This window comes from Hippoglossus hippoglossus, chromosome 19, assembly GCF_009819705.1.
Source record: "Hippoglossus hippoglossus isolate fHipHip1 chromosome 19, fHipHip1.pri, whole genome shotgun sequence".
NCBI lineage: Eukaryota > Metazoa > Chordata > Actinopteri > Pleuronectiformes > Pleuronectidae > Hippoglossus > Hippoglossus hippoglossus.
Window position 1 is genome coordinate 11,828,251 of NC_047169.1, and position 14,426 is coordinate 11,842,676.

At 41.4% G+C, this 14,426-nt stretch overlaps 1 protein-coding gene across 2 annotated transcripts; it reads left to right on the forward strand.

The window, feature by feature from the left end:
- On the forward strand, positions 1-13,570 carry top2a (DNA topoisomerase II alpha). 2 transcript variants are annotated; one of them, XM_034570602.1, is made up of 35 exons: positions 1-193; positions 923-1,072; positions 1,286-1,376; positions 1,493-1,556; positions 1,695-1,840; positions 2,747-2,844; positions 2,941-3,153; positions 3,820-3,993; positions 4,339-4,440; positions 4,574-4,711; positions 4,804-4,942; positions 5,034-5,191; positions 5,457-5,582; positions 5,739-5,849; positions 6,230-6,335; positions 6,475-6,584; positions 6,782-6,874; positions 6,962-7,076; positions 7,164-7,285; positions 7,758-7,906; positions 8,058-8,289; positions 8,382-8,516; positions 8,633-8,833; positions 8,983-9,178; positions 9,323-9,414; positions 9,513-9,662; positions 9,773-9,856; positions 10,034-10,246; positions 10,396-10,516; positions 11,041-11,199; positions 11,592-11,772; positions 11,866-11,921; positions 12,009-12,128; positions 12,695-12,921; positions 13,034-13,570. In XM_034570602.1, the coding sequence occupies exons 1-35, from the start codon at positions 176-178 to the stop codon at positions 13,184-13,186; spliced, it is 4,743 nt and encodes a 1,580-aa protein (XP_034426493.1). In that variant the 5' UTR covers positions 1-175; the 3' UTR covers positions 13,187-13,570. The 2 variants fall into 2 exon arrangements, with proteins under 2 accessions (XP_034426493.1, XP_034426494.1); XM_034570603.1 differs by having other exon boundaries at positions 11,592-11,758; positions 11,873-11,921.
- Positions 13,571-14,426: the final 856 nt, after the last annotated feature.

Here is a 14,426-nt window from a genome sequence, read left to right on the forward strand (position 1 = left end):
GCCCTTCGCCGGATTGGTCCGTACAGCTGGCGGGAGAAGTTTCCCTCAAAGTTTTGAATTTTCAAACTGGGTTCTTGATTCGCCACCGACCTGCAGGCGGCTGTTGTTCGGAGTTAGCACCGAGCCGGTGATACAAGTAGTTTAATACGCGTTTTTCGGTAAAAAAACAAGAAGAATGTCGGACCCACTGAAGGTAACTACGCTCATGTTTGTATTTTGCTGCTCGCGCACGGTGAAGCTAGCTAACAGCTAGTTCTAGTGCTGGCCGAACGATTAACTCCATGCTAACGGACAAAGATAGCTAGCTGAAGTCGTACAGTAGCTTAAAGCATGGACGTAATTACTGTTGTCGATGTTTTAGAAAAGCAAATATAGACCATGTAAAATGCACCGGTCAAAAAAACTGCATTTCTCCATGTGTGCATTGAGGAAAGAAGAGTCGTCCTCTCCCAGACATGTGGTCAAAGCAAATGATTTACATTAAGCAGCTAGTTAGCTAACGCCACAGGTATATATTACATTACATTTCATTTAGCTAACGCCACGGGTATATATTGATGTACTTGGATTTCTACTGCGTGTCAACAACGTCTTTGCTCAGCGGTGTTTACAAACTGGTGCAAATGGTGCTTGTTACTGTAATGTACAGTTATAACAAGCGAAATAAAAACCTAATTCTATTTCCCCTTCTGTTGTGGCAGTGAGCAACTCGATGAATCAGATCCCAGCAGACTGCGCATGGATTATTATTTGCGTTTACCTAATGGCCTGAGTTTTCCTCCATGTCCACATTAACATTGAAGATTCAAATAATTGATAGGAGACGGTTTGAGCATTGTCTGACACTGCAGATGTTGTTTTGTTAACACAGATAGAATTTAAAAAACAGGAAATTCACATCGCATTTCACTGTCACTTGCAGCAAACGTTCTTTGAGAACAAGCCGCTGGAAAAGACAAAGAAAGATCCCAAGAGGATGTCGGTGGAGAGGATCTATCAGAAGAAGACTCAGCTGGAGCACATCTTGCTCCGGCCGGACTCCTACATAGGCTCAGTGGAGCCTGTCACCCAAGTAAGAAGTCGCACAGCAACAACACCTGTGTCTTTTTAAAGTGTAGTGCTTCTCGAGCTAACTTCTATTAATTTTTAGACCTCCCCATATATCTCACTTGAGCTAATGTAACTTATGCACTCGCTGCAAAGTTGCATGATGTCAATAACAAGATTAAAGCCTCAAAGGTTCATATTATACGAATTGATGCATCTTTATCCTTTTTTTCTTTAGCAAATGTGGGTGTATGATGAGGGTGTTGGAATGAACTGCCGTGATGTCATGTTTGTTCCCGGTCTTTACAAGATTTTTGATGAGATCCTTGGTGAGTGAACAGCTCTCATACTTTTAGATGGTGCACATTCTCAAAAGACAACATTTTTGCCATCCCACTGTGGACCTACTATAATGAATCTATTTGTTTTTACATTCTTCCTACAGTTAATGCAGCTGACAATAAGCAGAGGGACAAGCGCATGTCCACCATCAAAGTCAATATTGATGTGTGAGTATTATGACAATGTACACCCAGAATATTTTATCTTCTTACCCCAGTGTCTCCTGCAGTCCAAGTTGTCAAGAAACAACTCTGTGTATTCCTAGAAGAATATAATGAAATATGTTTGTATGTTTTCCCTCTCAGTGAAAACAACACCATCAGTGTGTGGAATAATGGGAAGGGTATTCCTGTGGTGCAGCACAAGGTGGAGAAGGTCTTTGTGCCTGCGCTCATCTTCGGACAGCTCCTCACCTCCAGTAACTATGATGACGACGAGAAGAAAGTCACCGGTGAGACTAGTTGTGAAACAATCATTTTCTTTTGATGACAGTGCCCATGCGACATATCCATTGATGAACGTTAAAGAAAATACAATGTTTGAAGAACCTGGGTTTTATTTAAGTAGTTTTGTTCATCTTGCCTATTGGTCATGATAGCATTTATCTCACCATTGACCTTTCTCAGATATTGGCCTGTGATAAAAATGCTAGACAACTACATTACAATTTACAAAAAACAATAATATCTAAAACATTTATTAGTAAGTTAAAATTGCAAGAAATTCTCCCTGAATGTATTATGAGGTGGCCGAAGGTCCTTAAATTCACAATGGTTGGGTCGTTGGGACCTTGATTGTTTCTCTGCTGTGCCGGACCGAAGTATTGTTAGTTTTAGCATGCGTTGCATCATTTGTCTGTTTCTGGTCAAGGTGAATACATTTAACTAAAGCCGTTCTAGCCAGCCTAGCTAGTTTATGAACATTGTGAAATGCAACTTTATCGATAAGTGGCTTGAGAATGACAAGTACAAGTGGTGGTAAATGCCTGAAAGTACGTATGAAGCAAACTGTGCTGTGTCAAATTGTCCTTTTAACATGGGACCGTGCGGATCAACGTGGTGGAGTCTAACAGACATAAATGTGTTTACTTTGAAGAAGAATATTTTCTATTTTTATGTGTTTCCATTGCACATTTGAATTGTTAATAGCTGTAGACACACTAAATTAGAATTATATGGGCGCCATTAAAGTGCAGACATAGGGCTTGAAAAACTGAACACTGGGTAGTAAACAGAATTTAGAGTCACATATAGAGCTTAGAATAAACTTGCCACTGCCAGGTTTGGTGTTTTATCAGAAGAACCTTTTCCAGACCAGCATCCTAATCCTCATCTCTTCACCAACACTTGTTTTTTAGGTGGACGTAATGGATATGGTGCAAAGCTTTGCAATATCTTCAGCACAAAGTTCACTGTGGAGACTGCCTGTAAAGAGTCAAAGAAATACTTCAAGCAGGTGAGGAGTAGACGAAACTATGTTTTTCTCTTTTCTGTTTATCTTCAACCATATGGGAAAATTTTTATTTTTACTGTATGTCCGTGTTTTCTACAGACTTGGTACGACAACATGGGCAGGACAGAAGATGCTAACATCAAACCCTTTGAAGGAGAGGAATACACATGCATCACCTTCAGGCCAGATCTAGCCAAGTTCAAGATGAGCATCTTGGACAAAGATACGGTGGCACTAATGACCAGGAGGGCCTACGACATTGCTGGAGCCGCTAAGGGTGTCCGTGTGTTCTTCAATGGCAAGAAGCTGCCAGTAAGTTATTTGACTGTTTCCGTTTTTTAGAAAGTATTCAGACTACTATACTATATATTATTTGGGGCATTTATGAAATCCTTTTTTTAACATCTTGAATTGTTACAGAGCTTTGATGTCAGATGTATTTTAAATGATACAAACAGCAATAACCACATCCCTCTCTCTACCATTTCTAACTGCCCATCTATTGAGCTTGTTTATGTGCGAGGGACAGTGCTCATTAATCAACACACTAAATACTTTCAATTAGCCAGAGTTGGCTGTATGAGCTAATCTTCATCCATTGTCCCTAGCCAGTTTTTACAAGGCAATCGGAAATATAATGTTCTATTTTATATAATTACAAATATCTACGGATAATTCCTGTGCATTATAGATACCATCCAAACCAACTTTACAACAAACCCATAATTAAAACACCAGATCCCCAAAAAACAATCAAATAACTCAGAATTAAAAACTATTATGGGAATAAAACATACAATGCAACACTTAGAATACAAAGCCTCAAATATACATGTAAACTAAACAACATGAGATAAATTGGAATAGTCACATGTTTGGTTTGCTTTAAGCCACATCTTAAGTTTATATGTAAAGGTTAGATTAGCTCTTTGGATTTTGCTGATAATCACATAAACTTGTATATTAATTGTTCTCCAGGTTACGGACTTCCGAAGCTACGTGGACATGTATGTGAAGGACAAGGTGGATGAGCTTGGTCAGGCCCTCACCATCATCCACGAGTCTTTGGCTGGGCGCTGGGAGGTCTGCCTCACCATGAGCGAGAAGGGTTTCCAGCAAGTCAGCTTTGTCAACAGTATTGCCACGACCAAGGTAATGCTTCATTGTAGTGCGTTAACTGTGTGTTTGTGTGTTGCAGAGTGATTGATACATGAGTCCGGGTTGTGACCCTAATGCCATACCATCATTTAATTTTTTTAAGTGATCTATTGGAATACTGATTGTCAATTCTAATTTGATGTATTTCGTCGGCCCTGATAGAATTCAATTCTTAAAGCAGCTATGAAGCATTTTATGGCTGACTGAACTAGTAGACCAGGGTTCTCTGGCAGCTGAGTACAAGTTTGGCTTCTCTCCCAGTCACTTAGCGTCACTGTGATTAAGACTTATGACATTTATTCTGTAAAAGGGATCTAATGTTTGTCCTTTGGACCTCAGGGCGGGAGGCACGTCGACTATGTGGCTGAACAGGTGGTCGGGAAGCTTATTGAAGTGGTGAAGAAAAAGAACAAAGCTGGGGTGACCGTCAAGCCTTTTCAGGTACAGTCATCATACATATATATATTGTATAATGAAGCTGGAATTGAGTGATTATTGTTATTATATTGAGATAATAAAATATTCAGTTTAACAAAAGATATGACATAGTATTCTTCACTCCTTCTCCATGCAGGTGAAGAACCACATGTGGCTGTTTGTCAACTGCCTGATTGAGAACCCCACCTTTGACTCTCAGACCAAAGAGAACATGACACTGCAGCACAAGAACTTTGGATCCACCTGTCATCTCACTGACAAGTTCATCAAACAGGTGCTAATAAAAAAAACAATGGTGTTTTATTGTTTACCTCAAAGGTGTATTTCTTCAGATTCCTGATTACCCTTCATTTCTGTTCCCAACAGGCCACATCCTGTGGGATTGTGGAAAGTATAATGAACTGGGTGAAGTTCAAAGCTCAATCGCAGCTCAATAAGAAATGCTCAGCTGTCAAGCACACAAAAATCAAAGGGGTGCCAAAACTAGATGATGCTAATGATGCAGGTACTGTCTACCAAACTCATTCTTTCCTCTTTAAATACAGTTTGGCCATTTCAAATGACAAATGATCGGTAATAACCATGTTCTCTGGCAGGTGGGAGGAACTCCATTAGCTGCACGCTGATCCTTACTGAGGGAGACTCAGCCAAGACACTGGCTGTGTCTGGGCTCGGAGTTGTCGGCAGGGACCGCTATGGCGTCTTTCCACTGAGGGGGAAAATGCTCAATGTCCGGGAGGCCACTCACAAACAGGTGAGGCCCAGCAGAAATGTGTCAGCTATTAGATGGCAGCATACTGTTTTTGCAGATCCATAAAGATTCTTAAATGGTGTCTTGGAACACCATTATAATGGGTTCAATCAAAGAAAACCACATTTAGTTTGATAATTAGAATTGAATATTTTGAGGTAAAGGAGGAATATGTCTTTTCATTTCCTGAATAGTAATTTTTAATCATGTAATTCTTTAAGTTTAGCCAACAGCTGAAAGTGAAAATTGTTTGACTCTTCCCTCTCAGATTATGGAGAACGCCGAGATAAACAGCATCATTAAGATCCTCGGCCTTCAGTACAAGAAGAACTACAGCGACCCAGAATCCCTCAAGACTCTGCGTTATGGCAAGCTCATGATCATGACAGATCAGGTGTGCTTTCATCATCTACCGATGTGTCTGATTTACTTAACCAATATTTGTTCTATTGATTTGAAAACCTTTTTAATGACCAATGTTTAGTGGTTAAGTTTATTACTTGCATTTATTACATTAATATGAATGGACTTTACTGTCTTCCTGTGACAGGATCTAGATGGCTCCCACATTAAGGGCTTGCTGATCAACTTCATCCACCATAACTGGCCGTCTTTGCTGCGCCATAACTTCCTGGAAGAGTTCATCACCCCCATCATCAAGGTACCAAAATTCACTGGATGTGTTGGTTTAAAATCTTGGTTGTAGAGGCCAGTAAATCACAGGGATAAATAGTTTGGTTGTATGACTTGTTCTGCTCTAATCACTTTATTATAATTATTATTATAAATATTATTATTGTTATTATATTATTCAAAGTTGGAAAATAATGTGGAGATGTACTAGATAACTGAATCATTGTAGATTTTCTGCCCTGATAGTCTTTCTATATGTATTCTGCTTGAATTTACAACAACACTGCCATCTGGTGGCAAAAGCCTGTAACACTCTAACTGTCTTTTTATTGAATACATGTAAAATGTTGACATAACAGAATGTGAAGACAAAGTGTTTGAAGATGTCTTTTATTTCTCTCTCTGTAGGCGTCTTTCAAGAAAAGTCAGCAGTCTTTCTACAGTATCCCTGAGTTCGATGAGTGGAAGGAAAGTCAGGCCAACCACAAATCTTGGAAAATCAAATACTACAAAGGTTTGTTACAAAACCCCTGTGTGGTAGTAAGATAGACAAGTAAGCAACTCTTTACACCTGACTATTGTCATGGTTATAGTTTTGTGTATTCATAATTCATCTAAGAAACGATCTCACTTTGTGGACTTTGTCCACACAGGTTTGGGAACCAGCACATCGCAGGAAGCCAAGGAGTATTTCTGTGATATGGAGAGACACCGTATCCCATTCAAGTACTCTGGTCCTGAAGACGATGAAGCTATCACCCTTGTAAGATGTTGCACATCTCTTACTCATTTTCATAGTGTGATTTGCGTCTTGGGGCATCACAACAATCTTGGCAAACATTTTTGACATCACATAATGTACACCCACATGATACAATTTTATTCATCACGAATTACTTGCGAGGATACAATTAGTGTTTGGAATGTAAATAATTCAATTCTTGTCTCTCTTTTTGTTAGGCCTTTAGCAAAAAGAAAGTGGATGAGCGGAAAGAATGGCTGACCAATTTCATGAACAACAGGCGCCAGCGCAGAGAGCACAACCTGCCTGAGGTAACGTCCCAGCCACTGTCAACCATTATGGGATTTTAGTTCTGTTTTCAGTGAAGATTTACTGTATGTTTTGTTGTCTCTTCTCAGGACTACCTGTACGGTCAGGCCACAAAGTCCCTCTCCTATAACGACTTTGTCAACAAGGAGCTGGTACTGTTCTCCAACTCTGACAACGAGAGGTCACTTCCCTGCCTGGTGGATGGTGCGTGAAATGATCATGTTCACAATAAACAAAGAAATGTAACTCATTAGAAATACTGAGAGTCTAACGTGTGTGTGTGTGTGTCAGGTCTTAAGCCTGGCCAGAGGAAGGTGTTGTTCTGTTGCTTCAAGAGAAACGACAAGCGTGAAGTCAAGGTGGCCCAGTTGGCTGGCTCAATTGCTGAGATGTCTGCGTACCACCATGGAGAGGTGAGATAACTTCCCACTTTAATGAGCTTGTGACTCAGTTTACAACACAGACGACTTTTGTTAACTTGCTTTCTTTAGCTGTTCAGACATGTCCTGCGGATAAAGTCAGGAGAATTGGATACAGAGTTTACCCACAGTCCTCCTTTCACACATGCACAACACAGCGGGAGGTTCTCAGCACAGACGCTTTCACAACAGCCACAAATCCTCTGCATTATTCAGGCGAGAGGTGGAGATTTTCTTGTCAACACACAGACACCGGTGTCGGCTCTTATCGCCACAAACTCACTAGACATTTTTGTCTGTGTCTTCTTCGTGTATGACACCAGTTTTTCACAGGGAGGTATTTGTTTTCTTTTTTTGCGTCTGTCACTGTTAGAAGCCTCATTAACCTCCCCCGCTCGCTTATTTAAACTTATTTAGTTTCATTAACTCTAGTGATGTATTTCTTCACAACTCTTCTCATTTCCAGGTCTCTCTGATGATGACCATTGTTGGTTTGGCCCAGAACTTTGTGGGAAGCAACAACATGAACCTGCTGCAGCCTCAGGGTCAGTTTGGAACCAGGTTGCACGGTGGCAAGGACTCTGCCAGCCCTCGTTACATCTTCACCATGCTCAGGTCAGCCGACTCCTCGCATCTACAAAATAGTCTGAAGCCTTTGGCCTCCGGCAGTAATCTACCTGGTTTCAGAATGTACAGGAATTCAGAATTTCATGGTTTATTTAGTCTGATTTAACATAAAAATCCTTCTACCTTTCTGTCTCTCCAGCCCTCTGGCCCGCCTTGTTTTCCCACCTGTGGACGACAACCTGCTCAAGTACAACTTTGATGACAACCAGCGCGTGGAGCCAGAGTGGTACATGCCCATCATCCCCACTGTGCTGGTGAATGGATCCGAGGGTATCGGCACAGGCTGGGCCAGCAGGATCCCGAACTTCAACATAAGAGAGATCGTCACCAACATCCACCGAATGCTCAACGGCGAGGAGCCGCTGCCCATGGTGAGGACAGGAAGTGTCTGTTGTTGCTCTCTAAAACGATTTTCTGATGTATAAAACAGATGATGAGGGGGATTCTTTTTTTTTTTGCATAGCTTCCAAACTACAAAGGCTTCAAAGGCACAATTGAGCAGGTGTTGGACAACCAGTACATGAACACCGGCGAGGTCGCCATCATTGATTCCACCAGCATCGAGATATCTGAATTGCCCGTCAAAACCTGGACACAGGTCAGTTTTTTTAAACTTCATCCTTCTTAAGTAAGTTCCATCGTGTACATATTTATTTAGCGGTTAGGGCTTTGATTACCTCTATATGTCATTTCATGTTATTCTGTGTGACTTAGACCTACAAGGAGAACGTGCTGGAGCCAATGTTGAATGGCACAGAGAAGGCTCCTCCTCTGATCACCGACTACAGGGAGTACCACACCGACACCACTGTGCGCTTTGTGGTCCAGATGACAGAAGAGAAGCTGAGGGAGGCGGAAGCTGCCGGCCTCCATAAAGTCTTCAAACTGCAGAGTCCCCTCACCTGCAATTCTATGGTAATGGCTGCCACATACATGCGCACACCTTATATTCCCAAAAGAGAGAAAAGGTCTTATTGCTATCAAGTTTCGTGCACTTCTGAAAAACATCCCCTGTTTTCAAATTGTTTTTTTTTTTCTCTTTTTTTTTTTCTCTTTTTTTATAGGTTCTGTTTGACCATGTTGGCAGCCTGAAGAAGTACGAGTCTGTGCAGGATATTCTCAAGGACTTCTTTGAGTTGAGGATGAAGTACTATTTGCTGAGAAAGGACTGGTTGGTCGGCATGCTGGGGGCAGAGAGCGCCAGACTCACCAATCAGGCCCGCTTCATCCTGGAGAAAATCGAGGGCACCCTGGTCATTGGTTAGTGGCATGTTGCAAGTTTTTATTTAAAGTACACCATGTGGCAAGTTATTGTTAGGAAGCCTCAATTTAGAGGATAACTTTTGCCATTATTGTTAAGACCTAGACTGTGTTTGTGTATCAACACTGTTTACCTACTTGTAGAGAACAAGCCAAAGAAGGAGCTGATCCGCATGCTGCAGGAGATGGGCTACGACTCAGACCCAGTCAAGGCTTGGAAACAGGCTCAAGAGAAGGTGAGTCACTTTGATCCAAATGGTTTTCAGTGAGGAATGTTGAATAGTCAGCCCCCACTTGTGCAAAACCAATTATTTATTTGTTTTCATGCTTTTAGAATGAGGAGGAGCTGGAGGAGGGTGAGGAGGAGGAAGGAGCAGAGAAGGAAGACCCCAGTGCGCCGGATTACAACTACCTACTCAGCATGCCCATGTGGTTCCTGTCCAAAGAGAAGAAGGAGGAGCTGTGCAAACAGAGGGATGCTAAGGTCTGATGTTCAGCTCTGCCACAAGCTCACTGATGGTCAAAATCCAAACTTTTAAATTGGACTCTATCATCTAAACTTTGCCGGTTTTTCACTCAACTGCTGTTCTACAGATGACCGAGCTGAGCACCCTGAAGAAGAAGATTCCAGCAGACTTATGGAGGGAAGACCTTGCTGCTTTCTCTGAGGAACTAGTGGTATTGACTCTTAATTTTTCTCTTGGTTTCTTCTCTCATAATGTGGCTAATTGACATATCATTATATCCATATTGAGTGTTGATCTACGCTTTGAAACTCTGATTACATTCAGTGTTGTCAGCGTCAAACTTTTCCCTCCTTAATCATCTTCTGCTCTTGTTCTTCCTTACTCTCAGCGCGTTGAGGCAAAAGAAAAGGAGAGTAACATCATGCCTGCCACAAAGGGGACTGGAAAAGGCAGAGCCGTGAAGGTGAAGGTGAAGCAGGAGACTCTGCCCACTCCCCAGGGCCGCCGCGTCATCCCACGGGTTACCAGTGCCATGAAAGCTGAGGCCAACAAGAAGGCTGATCTCAAGAAAGGAGAAGGCAAGAGGGGCAAGAAGATCAAGGTACGTCTCTTCAAATTTCGTGTCTCTTGAACATCCTTATTTGTGAATTGGGGTGGTAGTTGAATCCTCCAAACCCTGTCTGTATCTTGCTGTAGCACAATCCCCAACTGAATGTAAGATGGTGCTTGACTTTGTTTCTGTGATTGCAGAGTGAAGATGTTGTGTTGAAGATGGAGTTTGGCGACGATGCAGAGAACGCAGAGCCAGATGAGGAGCTTGGCTTGGCTGCACGACTGGAAAAGAAAACAAAAACTCAGTCAAAAGAAAAAGGTGGAGAAAAATGTTACCCTACAATGTTTTAGTGCAGAAGCCAACACGGAGCATGTGACTTTCTGTTTGCGTCAGCTCTGATGTACAACCCACGGTGTTGTTTTTTTTAAGGGTTTTTTGAAAGCCAAAATTGCGATTTCACAAAATCAGTTTCACACATGCACAAATCATTTTGCTGCTCAGAGATGAGACATGACAAATACCCACAACTTCTGAATTTATTGGCAGCAATTACTCCACATTTGTAGGGACGGATTCCAGACTGACTCTGGTGATGTGTTGCCATAGTGCTTAAGCTAGCAAAATAATATTTAGTTGGTATGTTTGTGCATTTGTTGCATTTGCAGCTTTATTTTGAAATCGCTGACTGTTCGCTAAAAATTTGCGAACAGTAGTGGACCATTATTAGGATTTTGTTTAGGGTGTCAGTAAAATAATACACTTTCATCTCAAAGTATTGTTAAAAAAAGCGTGATTGCGTTTATATTAAATCTAACTTTAAAAAAAAACGTATTTCTCTTCAGCCGCATCAAAGATAGGCAAGCAGACCACCATTCAGTTCAAGCCTGTTGCCAAGAAGCCCAAGAAGGACCCGTGGTCGGAGAACGAGTCTGAAGATCTGTCCAATGGTGACGCGGAGGAGGTGGTTGCCGCCAGGGAACGCGTTGAGCGTAAAACTAAATGTGAGTCTGACCCTAATCCCCCTCATCACTAAGAGTTAAGACGAGTGTATTGTGACATTTCTCATCGTATGAAAATGCTCTATTTCAGCTATCTGCATGCTCATACACTCTGCATAATCAGCAGATTGTTGTTTTTTAAGCGCTTCCCTTACCCAGACCATGAGACGAGATGTGAACATTCCAGACTTGTTTTGGTATTTTGAATTACAACACAGATGGAACTCATTTCCTGAGTTCTTCCTCTCTTATCTCAATCTACTTCTAACTTGATGACTGATCTATTATGAGCTAGATTCTTGTATAAACCCCCACCCCCCCCAAAAGAAATTGGATTAATAAAAAACAATACATACATTTGTAAAATCAACCCTTTCTGTTTCTTACCTCCTCAGCTGCAGTAAAGTACAGCGTCTCTGACAGTGAAGATGACTTTGATGACTGGGGGAAGAAGGATGCTCCAAAAGGGAAAGCGGTTATCAGTAGTGACGATGACAGCTTCGCCCCAGACCCCAGCACCATGGTCGACAGCGAAATGGACTCTCCAGCGCCACCACCCAAAGTCCCAGAACCTGCGTGAGTATGAGACAACAGCCTCGATCAATAAAGCTTCTTTCACATTGAGTTTCTTTCTGTTTATTTACCTCATATTTCATAATTTCTATGCAGGAAGAAAGTGACAGAGTGCAAATCAACTGTGAAAAAGGCTGAGACCAAGTCAAGCTGTAAGTATTTTCACAGCAGAACTCTGATGAGTCTGATAAAATGTTGAGCCTGATATTCAACTGTTTTCTCTTTGTGGGTCTGTTCAGCTCAGTCCGATGATCAGGTGCCTGCGTCCAAGGCTCCAGTTCAACGCAAAACCAAAGAGGCTGCGCCCAAGAAAGCTGCAGCTGCCAAGAAACCAGCTGCTCCCAAGAAGAAGGCTGCAGGTATTTATGTTTATTTCATAAAAACGGACTATTCACATTGAATAGTCCAACGTGTAAATGTGCCAGATTTAGCCATGCAGGCTAGTTTATAACTGCAGGTTGAATAAACATACAAATTACACATTAACACGTGTATGATAAACACAGAATTTCATGCAGAGACTTGGCATGAATAAAGAATAAATGACATTTACAAAGGAAAGCAGAAGGTACAAAACTACAAATGATTGGTAAAACAATAATATGTGAAGTTAGAAAGTGGAAAAAAGTAATAAAAAAAGAAAACACGCGTGTAAGTATGAGGAGCTTAGTGCTGCTAGTATCATACAGGAAAAAGAGCAAATGTATGGTTTTAATTGGAAAAGTTTTAATTAATTTTATTATTTAATTAGATTTATTTTTCACATAAAATTATAGTAACAGTAACGACCCTCACAAAAGTTAAATTGTAATATGTGTGATATATTTCTTAAAATCGTATAGATTAGAAACTTAAGGTGAGTGTTGCATCCTTAGCTAATTACCATATTTGAGTGTGGTTTGTTTTTCTTGTTCATTTCTCTTAGATGCGAAGCAGCCGTCGATCCTGGACGCTCTCTCTAAGCCCAAACCTTCCTCCAAAACTGCTGCCAAGCCCATCCCTTCGTTTGACTCCAGTGATTCAGAAGCTGATGTTAAAGTTACAATGGCGAAGCCCGTTCTCAAGCGGAAACAAGTCGTCAGCTCCGACTCCGACTGCAGCTCCGACAACCTCATGTCACGCCTCATGACCAAAACGAAGGCCGGCAGCAAGGTCAGCTTTCACACTGAATTCAGAGTTTTCCATTGAAGCCTCTAGAGGCTTATTTAGGGATTTTTAAGTCTCTTAACACCTTGTTTGTGCCTGAATATTTTCTCTGGTACAGAAAACGAAGAAATGGGACGAGGATGACAGCTTCCAGGTTTCAGATCAGGAGGCGGCAGAACCTCCCAAAGCCACAGCACCGCGGGAGAAGCCCTCACGTGGCCGCAAACCTGTGACCTACATTCTGGACTCTGACTCAGATGAAGACTTTTAAATTTTGCCTCCAAGTTAAACTTATTTTTTATTTCAAGATTAAAGACAAGTTCTTTAGTAAGTTTAACACATATGTTGTGCCATGTGGTTAAAACGGCTTCACTTTAATCACTAGAAGTATGGTGGCTGTACACAACCGGGGCCTGAACACGTCCTGTAGAGGCTCAAATTTCAGATTTGTTGCACATTAAAGAAAACAGAATTTTAAAAACATATTTGTTTGTGGTTTGTTGACCTGGTTCTGTGTGTTGGTCAAGTTTTAAGCCTTAAAATGTATTACTTGAAAGTTCCTCTTTTTGTAATCCCATGATGTTTTGTCCTGTAAATATTTCAATGGCTGTTCGTTTTTATATGTAGAAAAATAAAGCTAACATGTTTGTACTGATTTGTTTTCTCGTGGAATTTCAATTTGCATGAAAATCTTGCTCGACCGCTAACGTCTCATGAACCATGTCGCCAATTGTGTCTGTACAAGTCAGGTTCTCATGAGTGTGTGTGTGTGTGTGTGTGTGTGTGTAAGGAGGGGAGGAGCATCTGTGACATGTAGTAGATTCACTGAGGAACGGGTCATTTGGAAATATGAATGGGTGAGTATCATTTTAATTCAGAAGTTAGCGACAAACTTTATAGCTTATGTTTTTTATTCACAAGTTCTGTTTGATCATTGACAGTTGAAGCGATAAGTTATCGGTATAATTAGCCACAATAAAAGTTAATCAGTTGTGATAATCACACAGCATGGTGTTAACAGTAAATGCAGTGGTTTTAATGAAGCTGGTCAGTGTTGTCTTTGATTTACTGGGAAGTTGTGACTGAACAAATCCTAAACTTAGAACCACTGAGCTGAAAAACTGCCAGACGTGTTGTGATGCCAGTGATTGCAAATCAGAGCTTGCTTCAGTCGTTTTTTACATTTTCTCGTGTGAGCCCCTGTGACCAGGGAAGCCGGTGGTACAGCTTAGAACAGATCCTTCCTGCCATTTAGGAAGCGCTTTGAAAATGCTCATCAAGATTTAGCCTTTCTCTGGGTAAACATCACTTCTGTTAGGGACTCTAGTGGGTGAGGAATTTCCTTAAACCGCCGCCGCCCTGTCAATTATAAGCAGCGGCAAGACCACAATCACAGGCCATTTGGAGCGAGTGAGAGCAACACAAGTCAGGGTGGACATGAGCTTAACGTCTGGGTTGGATGTGATTTTATTCCTTTGAGTCATACCTGTGTGGCAGGAGATAAACGAGAA